Here is a 13,035-nt window from a genome sequence, read left to right on the forward strand (position 1 = left end):
TTTGGGCCCCTTATTCCTAAACTGTTAGGACCAAAACTCCCAAAATCAAACCCAACCTTCCTTTTATGGTCATAAACCTTGTATTTAAATTTCATAGATTTCTATTTACTTATACTAAAGTTATGGTGCAAAAACCAAAAATAATACTTATTTGGGCCCCTTTTTGGCCCCTAATTCATAAACTGTTGTGACCTCAACTCCAAAAATCAATCCCAACCTTCCTTTTGTGGTCATAAACCTTGTGTTAAAATTTCATTGATTTCTATTTACTTATACTAAAGTTATTGTGCGAAAACCAAGAATAATGCTTATTTGGGCCCTTTTTTGGCCCTTAATTCCTAAACTGTTGGAACCAAAACTCCCAAAATCAATCCCAACCTTCCTTTTGTGGTCATAAACCTTGTGGCAAAATTTCATAGATTTCTATTCACTTAAACTAAAGTTATAGTGCGAAAACCAAGAAAATGCATATTTGGGCCCTTTTTGGCCCCTAATTCCTAAAATGTTGGGACCAAAACTCCCAAAATCAATCCCAACCTTCCTTTTGTGGTCATAAACCTTGTGTTAAAATTTCATTGATTTCTATTCACTTTTACTAAAGTTAGAGTGCGAAAACTAAAAGTATTCGGCCGACGACGACGCAGACGACGACGCCAACGTGATAGCAATATACGACGAAAAATTTTTCAAATTTTGCGGTCGTATAAAAATCTATGAAATTTTAACACAAGGTTTATGACCACAAAAGGAAGGTTGGGATTGATTTTGGGAGTTTTGGTCCCAACAGTTTAGGAATAAGGGGCCAAAATGGTCAAAAAATGAATTATTAGGGTTCTTTGATATGCCAAATCTAACCGTGTATTTAGATTCTTAATTTTTGGTCCTGTTTTCAAATTGGTCTACATTATGGTCCTAAGGGTCCAAAATTAAACTTAGATTTTAACAACAATTGAATTCTTGGGGTTCTTTGATATGCTGAATCTAAACATGTATTTAGATTTTTGATTATGGGCCCAGTTTTCAAGTTGGTCCAAAATTAAACTTTGATTTCAACAAAAAATGAATATATGGGGTTCTTCAATATGCTGAATCTAACCATGTATTTAGATTTTTTTTAAATATTTGGGCCTGGTTATCAAATTGGTCCACATTGAGGTCTAAAGGGTCTAAAATTGAACATTATTTGATTTCATCAAAAATTGAATTCTTTGGATTCTATAATATGCTGAATCTAACCGTGTATTTAGATTTTGGATATTGGACCATAATAGGTAAATGTCCAATTTAAAATTTTTAAGTTTTTAGGTTTAAGTTCTTAGACCACATTCATTGTGTGTCAGAAACCTATGTTGTGTCAACTATTTAATCACCATCCAAATTCAGAGCTGTATCAAGCTTAAATGTTGTGTCCATACTTGCCCCAACTGTTAATTCGACCTCTGCGGTTGTATAAAGCTGTGCCCTGCAGAGCATCTGGTTCATTATGCTGTCAGGAGTTATGATGGCTTTATATCGATAACACTTTAAGTACCTTTGTTTCACTTTGATGGCTGTCTGTTTAGATACTGTGTGGCTTTGATATGAGTGTCCTTGTTTTTTTAGCTCACCTGGCCCGAAGGGCCAAGTGAGCTATTCCCATCACTTTGCGTCCGGGGTCCGTCGTCGTCGTCCGTCGTCCGTCGTCGTCCGTCGTCCGTCGTCGTTAACTTTTACAAAAATCTTCTCCTCTGAAACTACTGGGCCAAATTGAACCAAACTTGGCCACAATCATCATTGGGGTATCTAGTTTAAAAAATGTGTGGCGTGACCCGGTCAACCAACCAAGATGGCCGCCACGGCTAAAAATAGAACATAGGGGTAAAATGCAGTTTTTGGCTTATAACTCAAAAACCAAAGCATTTAGAGGAAATCTGACAGGGTTAAATATGTTTATCAGGTCAAGATCTATCTGCCCTGAAATTTTCAGATGAATCGGTCAACCCGTTGTTGGGTTGCTGCCTCTGAATTGGTCATTTTGAGGAAATTTTGCTGTTTTTGGTTATTATCTTGAATATTATTATAGATAGAGATAAACTGTAAACAGCAATAATGTTCGGCAAAGTTAGATTTACAAATAAGTCAACATGACCGAAATGGTCAGTTGACCCCTTTAGGAGTTATTGCCCTTTATAGTCAATTTTTAACCATTTTTCATAAATCTAAGTAATCTTTTACAAAAATCTTCTCCTCTGAAACTACTGGGCCAAATTAATCCAAACTTGGCCACAATCATCTTTAGGGTATCTAGTTTAAAAAATGTGTGGCGTGACCCGGTCAACCAACCAAGATGGCCGCCACGGCTAAAAATAGAACATAGGGGTAAAATGCAGTTTTTGGCTTATAACTCAAAAACCAAAGCATTTAGAGGAAATCTGATGGGGGTAAAAATGTTTATCAGGTCAAGATCTATCTGCCCTGAAATTTTCAGATGAATCGGTCAACCTGTTGTTGGGTTGCTGCCCCTGAATTGGTAATTTTGAGGAAATTTTGCCGTTTTTGGTTATTATCTTGAATATTATTATAGATAGAGATAAATTGTAAACAGCAATAATGTTCAGCAAAGTAAGATCTACAAATAAGTCAACATGACCAAAATGGTCAGTTGACCCCTTTAGGAGTTATTGCCCTTTATAGTCAATCTTTAACCATTTTTCATAAATCTAAGTAATCTTTTACAAAATCTCCACTGAAACTACTAGGCCACAATCATCTTTGGGGTATCTAGTTTGAAAAATGTGTCCGATGACCTGGCCATTCAACCAAGATGGCCGCCAAGGCTAAAAATAGAACATAGGGGTAAAATGCAGTTTTTGGCTTATAACTATGAAACCAAAGCATCTAGAGCAAATCTGACAAGAAGTTAAATTGTTAATCAAGTCAATATCTATCTGCCCTGAATTTTTCAGATGAATTGATTGGACAACTGGTTGTTGGGTTGCTGCCCTCCAATTGGTAATTTTTAAAGAAATTTTGCCGTTTTTGGTTATCTTGAATACTATTATAGATAGCGATAAACTGTAAACAGCAATAATGTTCAGCAAAGTAAGATCTACAAATAAGTCAACATGACCTAAATGGTCAATTGACCCCTTAAGGAGTTATTGTCCTTTATAGTCAATTTTTAACAATTTTCATTAATTTGGTAAATTTATGTAAATTTTTACCAAATATAGTTCTCTGTTACTAATGGGCAAAGTTCATTATAGATATAATTGTAAGAAGCAAAATCGTTCAGTAAAGTAAGAACTTCAAACACATCACCATCACCAAAATAGAATTTTGTCATGAATCCATTTGTGTCCTTTGTTTAATATGCACATAGACCAAGGTGAGCGACACAGGCTCTTTAGAGCCTCTAGTTCATAAATCTAAGTAATCTTTTACAAAACTCTTCTCCTCTGAAACTAATGGGCCAAATTAATCCAAAGTTGGCCACAATCATCTTTGGGGTATCTAGTTTAAAAAATATGTGGCGTGACCCGGTCAACCAACCAAGATGGCCGCCACGGCTAAAAATAGAACATAGGGGTAAAATGCAGTTTTTGGCTTATAACTCAAAAACCAAAACATTTAGAGGAAATCTGACGGAGTAAAAATGTTTATCAGGTCAAGATCTATCTGCCCTGAAATTTTCAGATGAATCGGTCAACCTGTTGTTGGATTGCTGCCCCTGAATTGGTAATTTTGAGGAAATTTTGCCGTTTTTGGTTATTATCTTGAATATTATTATAGATAGAGATAAACTGTAAACAGCAATAATGTTCATCAAAGTAAGATTTACAAATAAGTCAACATGACCGAAATGGTCAGTTGACCCCTTTAGGAGTTATTGCCCTTTATAGTCAATTTTTAACCATTTTTCGTAAATCTTAGTTATCTTTTACAAAAATCTTCTCCTCTGAAACTACTGGGCCAAATTATTTCAAACTTGGCCACAATCATCTTTGAGGTACCTTGTTTGAAAAATGTGTCCGATGACCTGGCCATCCAACCAAGATGGCCACCACGGCTAAAAATAGAACAGGGGTAAAATGTAGTTTTTTGCTTACAACTCTGAAACCAAATCATTTAGAGGAAATCTGACAAGGAGTTAAATTGTTAATCAAGTCAATATATATCTGCCCTGAAATATTCAAATGAATTGGACAACCGGTTGTTGGGTTGCTGCCCTCCAATTGGTAATTTTTAAAGAAATTTTGCTGTTTTTGGTTATTATCTTGAATACTATTATAGATAGCGATAAACTGTAAACAGCGATAATGTTCATCAAAGTAAGATCTACAAATAAGTCCACATGACCTAAATGGTCAATTGACCCCTTAAGGAGTTATTGCCCTTTATAGTCAATTTTTAACAATTTTCATTAATTTGGTAAATTTATGTAAATTTTTACCAAATATTTTTCTCTGTTACTAATGGGCAAAGTTCATTATAGATATAATTGTAAGAAGCAAGAATGTTCAGTAAAGTAAGAACTTCAAACACATCACCATCACCAAAATACAATTTTGTCATGAATCCATTTGTGTCCTTTGTTTAATATGCACATAGACCAAGGTGAGCGACACAGGCTCTTTAGAGCCTCTAGTTTAATTCTAGGATGAAAACACATATATTTCATTATATCTGCCAATTTCAGTTTACTCTGCCTAGCCAGGCTGTTTATATAAGGATCAATGAGACCTTTCTTATAAGGCATCCATTCTGTCATGGATTTCAACCACATCAATTAAAATTGTGGTACATTAGGTTCAGATCATTGTCTGGTAAAGAGATCACCAATTGCAAAGCATTATGTTACTCTCATTTTCACCATGTGTTTATTAGCTGTCAACTGACAGAATTAAGAAAAGTAAATACAAGTCGCTGCTTGATTGTATTTTCCCCCTTTTTTTTCCCTGTAGCATACACTAAATATACACAATGTACAAAAAAAATCATAACAAAAAAGCAAAGAAAAGATTAATTTACTTTTTATTATTTTTCTTTCAAATGTAACATGCAAATATACATATAATTAAAATATGAAAAAAAAATGGTCATTACAAATTAAATTAGGTAGGTAAGAACCCTGTCAATAATTTAACCTCATTTACATATACAATTAAATGACCTATTTTCTGCACAGCATGTAATTCTATGAATATTAAATGTTTAAAAATGTTTCTTGTCTCGTTACTCAAAACCTTATTGACAAGGATCTTGGCATCTATCATCTACACAAACCACTTCAATCATACAATACAATACCACACATAGGTTTGGGTAGTTTTGTACGGTGCTTTGCTTTTGCGCCAATTGGCATTTCATTTGCGCCAAAAAAATCTTTCATTTGCGCCACAAACCATATTTCATTTGCGCCAAAAATTAAATCTTTCATTTGCGCCAATATCACAGGTAAGTACAGGTAAATACAGGTAAATACATGTAGATACAGGTAATAATAGTATAAAACATACATTTTTTCAAAAAGTCTTTTAATAATAAAGAAAGTTTTAAACATATTCCTCAGAAATCAGTTATCATAAAACCATACAAGTTATGTTAAAACCTCGATAAAATCATACAAGTAATGCTAAATTCATACAAGTAATGTTAAAACCTGAATAAAACCTTGATGTTTTGAATAAAATTGTTCATTAAAATGTGTATGGAATTACTCCGGTCCATTGTTGGTTCTTTTGAAATTTGCAGTGGGTGTAACAGCCCAAAATGACGGTGGATATCTAGATTCCGGGCTTATATAAGTTTCCAAAACATATATCACCATGCAGATGCTTTCCGAACTCTGACTCTGAGTTGTTGAGATTCTACTTTCTGATGGTTTACTCCATGGTTATGCTCGTTTAAAGTTTTTATAATTGTTTTGCTGTCCGCATCAGTCGTAATCCTGGCTTTACAGGTTTTTTTGGTACACCTGAAGGATTTATTTTCATTATTTTAAACATTTGATAACCTATATATGTGGTCATCAAATATCACAGAATTATTTCCTCTGTTTGTCTCAGATTTGACTATGTCCATCTTGACACCTCACACTGGACTGGTCATGTGAACACTATATATATAATTATAACCTTAGTGACTCTCAGTATTTTATATGAACTCACACAAATATCCAGGGGGAGATAATGTACAAATAAAATTAAAAAAAAATCGTAAATAATATTTACTTTTTCCGTTATATTACCTGTCATACCTGTAAAATGGGGCAAATGAAGGTTGTTTTTTTTTGGCGCAAATGATATATGACCTTGTGGCGCAAATGAAAGGTTTGATTTTTTGAAAATTGGCGCAAATGAAATGCGCCCGTTTTGTAATGTTTTACATAAGCTTGTTACTGGCCATGCTTAAATCTTATCCCAAAAAACAAGTCTGGGGACAAGTTTTAAACAATTTATTCATTACTGAGATTACTTTGAATTTTCAATCTGTAGCAAAGAAGCATTACTTTGTTTAACCAACAAATTGACCTATCAGTCAAGAATTTCCTTTGATACTTGTGTTTGACAAAACAATAGAATTTTTATTTACCACAAATCAACAGAAATAAAAAAATAATCTTTGCTTCAGATGGATGTTTATCTACCTAATGATATTTAATAACTTGGGATTATTTTTTGCAGTAGCAAAATGTTATATGGCTCTCTTTTGGGTCTAAAGAATTTACCATACTTTATTTATGTACAATAAAAATACACAAGCTGACAAAAAAATATCATAACATTAATTGTCAGAGATTTTTTTCTCTTATACCTAAAAAGACCATTCTACACAGGGCAATCTGGTTTACTTAACCAAAAACAGTGGATCACTATCAAATTCCATAAATGTACGGTATTTAAAGTGTTGTTAAGCAAAAGCAAACAAAAAAATATACCTTAAAATAAATATATATAGTCTCTTGATCAACTTGCCCTAAACTTTTTATACTCGGATTTCAGAGTATTATACATAACTTTTTGGGGTAATACCAGAGAAACTAATTATCAAGTTGTCATATGTCATATATATTCCTTTTTATGATTTATGACATCCATAGTATTTTCATACAAAATATATATTTCCCCCAAACAATAATAACAAAATAGCATAGCAATACAAAATTTCTTGAACAATCTCTTAACATGCATACAATATTACTTGCTGAAAACATCTATCCTAAGAAGACGTTCTAAGTTGCAAAACTTGTGTCTAATCCTATAGTCAATGTTTTTGGACAATAAAATATGTTTAAACTTAACCTAATAATCCTCAAAATCTGAAACTTTAAAAATGGTCTGTGCTACTTTATTTTTTTATTTATTTTAAATCAATTCAAATATGAAAATTTAAAAATCTAGATGATTGCAATTAAATGTAAAATCTCAATGTATTCATAATGTATAAGTAATCCAACTGTCCATATGTGAATGATAAATGAATGGAAACAGCGAATGTGTAGGAAACAAAAACTTGACAAAAGAGCAAAAAACAGCCCATTTTACACCAATTAACAAATATTTTTTTTCTGTTCAGATGCTTACATCAAAGGTCACAAATATTATGGGTTGCAATGAAAAAATCAAATGAGAAAAAATAATACAAGGATTCTTAAAGTAAATATACTGCAATAGAATTTATTGGTAAAATTTACAAACCAGGTGCTCCGCAGGGCGCAGCTTTATACGACCGCAGAGGTCGAACCCTGAACAGTTGGGGCAAGTATGGACAAAACATTCAAGCATGATACAGCTCTGAATTTGGATTGTGATCAAATTTTTGACATTACATGGTTTTTTTTTTACACAAAACAAATGTCAAGATTTTACAAATCAATTAAAGATTTCTTCTTCAAACTTTTTAAATCTAAAATTAAATAGTTGATCATGACACAGCATAGGTTTCTGACACAGAACAAATGTGGTCTAATGAACTTAAAAGTTTTTTTTTGCCTTTGAGCAAGTCACTATGCTGTTGAATATTAATCCTCTCAAAAAAATGTTTGAAGAAATTTTCTTTTTATTTATGAAATCTGAAATGAGAAAATTTAAACCCCCCCCCTTTTTTTCACATCCCTGTTTCCCTTTTTCCAAAACTGATATCAATTCAAATTTCTAATGGAGTTTGCAACAATAACTACTCTTTTAAATACATCATAAAATATTAAAATGTTAAATAAAGTGCTTGTTATCACTGAATGGTAAAGATTGGTTGGTAGTAAAAGTGAATATACATTGTTTATTGTATAAAACAATAAAAAAAACTTCATCAGCAACATTTTATATTGGCAAATTTCCAATGAAGTTATTTACATAAAGTTATTGGCAAATAAAAATAGAAAATGACATCATAGTCATGTCTGGCAAATGTCCAACATACATTATCTAAAAACATTTTAGATAAGATAAGGAAAAAAAGCTTCATCAGCAACATTTTATATTGGCAAATTTCCAATGAAGTTATTTACATAAAGTTATTGGCAAATAAAAATAGAAAATGACATCATAGTCATGTCTGGCAAATTTCCAACATATATTATCAACTACTATTCTATACAAAGAGAGATAACTCCAATTGAAAATTAATTGCTATTGCACAATATTGTGCAATTAGATATTTCTTGCTATTGTGCAATACTGTGCAATTGAAAATTTCTTGCTATTGCACAATACTTGATATGGAATCCTGATTTGGACCAACTTGAAAACTGGGCCCATAATCAAAAATCAAAGTACATATTTAGATAAAGCACATCAAATAAGCCCAAGAATTTAATTTTTGTTAAAATCAAACTTAGTTTAATTTTGGACCCTTTGGACCTTAATGTAGACCAATTTGAAAACTGGACCAAAAATTAAGAATCTACACACACAGTTAGATTTGGCATATCAAAGAACCCATTTATTCAATTTTTGATGAAATCAAACAAAGTTTAATTTTGGACCCCCATTTGGACCAACTTGAAAACTAGGCCAATAATTAAAAATCTAAGTACATTTTAAAATTCAGCATATCAAAGAACCCCAAGGATTCAATTTTTGTTAAAATCAAACTAAGTTTAATTTTGGACCCTTTGGACCTTAATGTAGACCAATTTGAAAACGGGACCAAAAATTAAGAATCTACATACATAGTTAGATTCGGCATATCAAAGAACCCCAATTATTCAATTTTTGATGAAATCACACAAAGTTCAATTTTGGACCCTTTGGGCCCCTTATTCCTAATCTGTTGTGACCTCAACTCCAAAAATCAATCCCAACCTTCCTTTTGTGGTCATAAATCTTGTGTTAAAATTTCATTGATTTCTATTTACTTATACTAAAGTTATTGTGCAAAAACCAAGAATAATGCTTATTTGGGCCCTTTTTTGGCCCTTATTTCCTAAACTGTTGGAACCAAAACTCCCAAAATCAATCCCAACCTTCCTTTTGTGGTCATAAACCTTGTGTCAAAATTTCATAGATTTCTATTCACTTAAACTAAAGTTATAGTGCGAAAACCAAGAAAATGCTTATTTGGGCCCTTTTTGGCCCCTAATTCCTAAAATGTTGGGACCAAAACTCCCAAAATCAATCCCAACCTTCCTTTTGTGGTCATAAACCTTGTGTTAAAATTTCATTGATTTCTATTCACTTTTACTAAAGTTAGAGTGCGAAAACTAAAAGTATTCGGACGACGAGGACGACGCAGACGACGCAGACGACGACGCCAACGTGATAGCAATATACGACCAAAAAATTAAAATTTTTGCGGTCGTATAAAAAGTATTCTAGGTGCCCCTTTTTTTCCAACAAATTGTTTTAGACAAGGACTTGTTGCTAGCAATATAACCATCTGTACTAAGAGTAAAACAACAATTTTTATCTTCTCTTCTTATTCTTGAATTTAGTATCATTTTTCGAATTATAGGTTTATTGCTCTCCAATTTTTGTTTATACATTCAGCTTCACAGTATTAAGTTTCAAACACAATTAATGAAAAAAAAAAATATTTGCCAAATGTGCATATGATGTATTATAATTGAGGGTTTAGATATAGAAAACAAGTTAGGAAAAGAAAAAGAAAAAGAAGAGAATAAAGCTAAAATATCAAGAAAAGAGAAAATTAGATAAAATATAGAAAGAAAAGAGAAAAATGGCCATATTCAACCTTGAATTACATAATTTTGCTTTATATGTGATACAGGTTGGCAGTTGTATAACATTGATGTGCAATACTTTTAAGAATAAAGTCTCAACACAGAAACAAATGAAGGCTTTTCCATGCCAACCGATGGAGTGATATAAGTTTTGCAACTGATCCCCTATAGAGGATACAATTTTGCATATAAACTTCAACATCTTAATATCAAGAAGTGTTGATGAAAAGACAGGATAATCTGCTTCCAAGAAGCAGCTTTTTTTAGTTTACATATGTTTCTAAATGTTATGTGACACTATCTAAAAACTATGGATGATCCAATTATATGAGTTATAAAATTAAAATATATTACATCAAATTTAATGTTCAACTGATAGTAAATACTTTCAGGTGAAAAAAAAAAACTACAATTTTAAAGTTTGACAAAGATACTTTTTCTCTCAACTAAAAAAACCTTCAAAATCTCAATTTAAGAACAAGAATTGTAGGACAGAAATATGAATATGATGTTTCTCTTCAAATTTACTGATAAAATTGATTTGTTCCATAAACATAACTTTCCAGTCTTGTACACTGTTGAGAGACAACACTTTACATATTAATTATTGAAGATCCAACTCGTAATTAACAATAATATGCACCTCATATATAATATATACAGTGAGCAAATAAAGTCGTGGTTGTTATATCTACCTGAGAAAATAAAGTAATGTGAGATTTTATTTCCACCAAATGTATTTACACAACATATCACTGGTGTTTTCACAGTAAAACCACTTGGGTACTGATGGTAAAGAAGGCATGATTATTATCTGCCCTTTAAGTATCCGATTAAAAGGGGTAGGTTTCTAACATATGTTTTCCATCCATGCAACTTGATAAAAAAAACCAATCTGTTCCAAGTTGGCAAAAATATTTAACATTTTCTTGCTCCAAAAAATCAGTTTGCCCCAATCGTCATTTTTCTTCTAAATATGTGTTTCCCTTTTTCAATTGTAATGCCCATAGAAAAGCAACTGCAAGGATACAAACATAAATTCTATAACATAATTTCATGTGTTTTTTATTTAATCCAGAAAGTACACACAAAAATCTTTGCCTGCTTTACTGATCATGTCTGAATTTTACAAAGTAAAAACAGTTTCACAAAAAAATATAATAAAAATTGATTGCAAGTTATACTGAAACGGTCATGACTTGAGTATTTTTCCAAGATTTTTTGTGAAATTGATCCTTTGGTTTTACTAAAGGTACTACAGAAACTTAACATTGATCAGTTACAGAGAAAAAAAAGTCCAGGTCAGATGGACACTGACAGATGAATAATACAATAATTTTGTCCACAAATACAGATGACCTTTGCACATAGTTGGAGAAAAAGATGCTATATGTTTAAAAATGATTATCTTACAATTAATCTACAAATGCTGAATTATATATGGTTATTCACACAAATTATAGCACCAAGTCATGAAGCTCTAAGGTGAGAGTTTATAAGCACTTTATATGATATTGCTGGAGACCCCCATCAATTAAATATCTGTTATTTATAAAAAGAAAACATAACATTATAGTTGAAGCTTGGAAAAACATATACAATGAAGCTAAATTAATTGTAATAACGAGAAATGTGTGAATGTCTTCACATAAAACCAAATGCAAGTACCTGCTCTGTGATTTTTGGTTCTCAAAACTTTCTAATACATGTATATTATGTCTGAACTTCCAGTTATTATCTAATATAAACAATGTGTAAAACCCTTCAAACTTCAATATGTTTTCACATTTCATATTTACAAAAGCAGGGTGTCTCAGTTCAAAGGGATACATTTTGGAAAAATTAAATTGTTCTACTTCTAACTCTTTTGCAAGGTGGTGAAAGGGAAAACAACATATTTATTTTTTGGCCACCTTCAATTTCATTCTAACTTAGTGATACTAGTCTTGTTGAATAAGTACTAACCAATATAAAGTTACTGTTATCAAATAATTCAGAACAAGTTTTCTTTCATCATTTTGTTCTTTCCATTTTCATAGAAAAGCAGAATGATATGAAAATGAACATAAGAACTATTTTTTAATTAGTGGTTTTTTTCATACTAAATAAATAACAATAATCAATATTTACAATTTAAATACACAAAAGTCTGTATTTCAAGAAAACAAAAATGACAATGAATAGTAGATTTACAAAAATAAAATTTGAAATAATCACATATTACAACCCTAAAAATAGGCTGTGTTAAACATATATAACAAATTATTAAGCTAGGTGAGGTTATAAAAGGAAAAAAGAAGAAGCGTCAGAATGCTTTTTAAATTCAACCCATACATATACATATTATAAGTTTTTTGTTCTTTAAGCAATCCCAATATTTTTTTATTACAAAGTTGTAGATAAATTTCCTTAGTTTAGTTTTTCTTTGAAAAATAACTTCCAAGATTGGAAAATATCCTCACTAATTGACAAAACTTATCATTCAACATTTCAAAAGATTTTGCCATCATATACAAATTCTAATAATGGTAGCTGAATAGAATGATACTTTGTGAAAATATCTCTGAATCAAACAGATAAAATTATACACCTGAGAGTATTCTGACAAAATTAGTACTATAAATTTAATCAACGGGTATCGTTATAAAACCATTCACCATCTCTATTACATCTGTATAAAGTATTGTATAAAACAAGTTTATAAAAATTTTCAGTCACTTTTAGGTCTTGAATTCTGTCGTACTGCTTGTTTCGCTGTCTGTTTAATACCTTGCTGTACTGCTTGGGTATAAATTTGCATTAACGCCTGAAATAAAAAAAAAAAATTATGAGATCATTCATATGTATTTTCAACTGTATTAAGATTTTTTTCC

The 13,035-nt window shown here is 31.4% G+C and overlaps 1 protein-coding gene across 3 annotated transcripts in view; it reads right to left on the reverse strand.

Annotated features, from left to right (window-relative positions):
- Positions 1-620: 620 nt before the first annotated feature.
- The window catches only part of LOC143068331 (atlastin-2-like), a 37,722-nt gene continuing 25,307 nt past the window's right edge, over positions 621-13,035 (reverse strand). For 2 of the 3 annotated variants that reach the window (XM_076242288.1, XM_076242287.1), the window contains one exon: positions 6,422-12,968. In XM_076242288.1, coding sequence (XP_076098403.1) covers positions 12,873-12,968 — 96 coding nt within the window. In that variant the 3' untranslated portion in view covers positions 6,422-12,872. Of the gene's footprint in view, positions 712-6,421; positions 12,969-13,035 lie in introns of those variants that run through there. The other variant, XR_012976153.1, reaches the window with a different exon arrangement.

Source organism: Mytilus galloprovincialis, chromosome 3, assembly GCF_965363235.1.
Source record: "Mytilus galloprovincialis chromosome 3, xbMytGall1.hap1.1, whole genome shotgun sequence".
Lineage (NCBI taxonomy): Eukaryota > Metazoa > Mollusca > Bivalvia > Mytilida > Mytilidae > Mytilus > Mytilus galloprovincialis.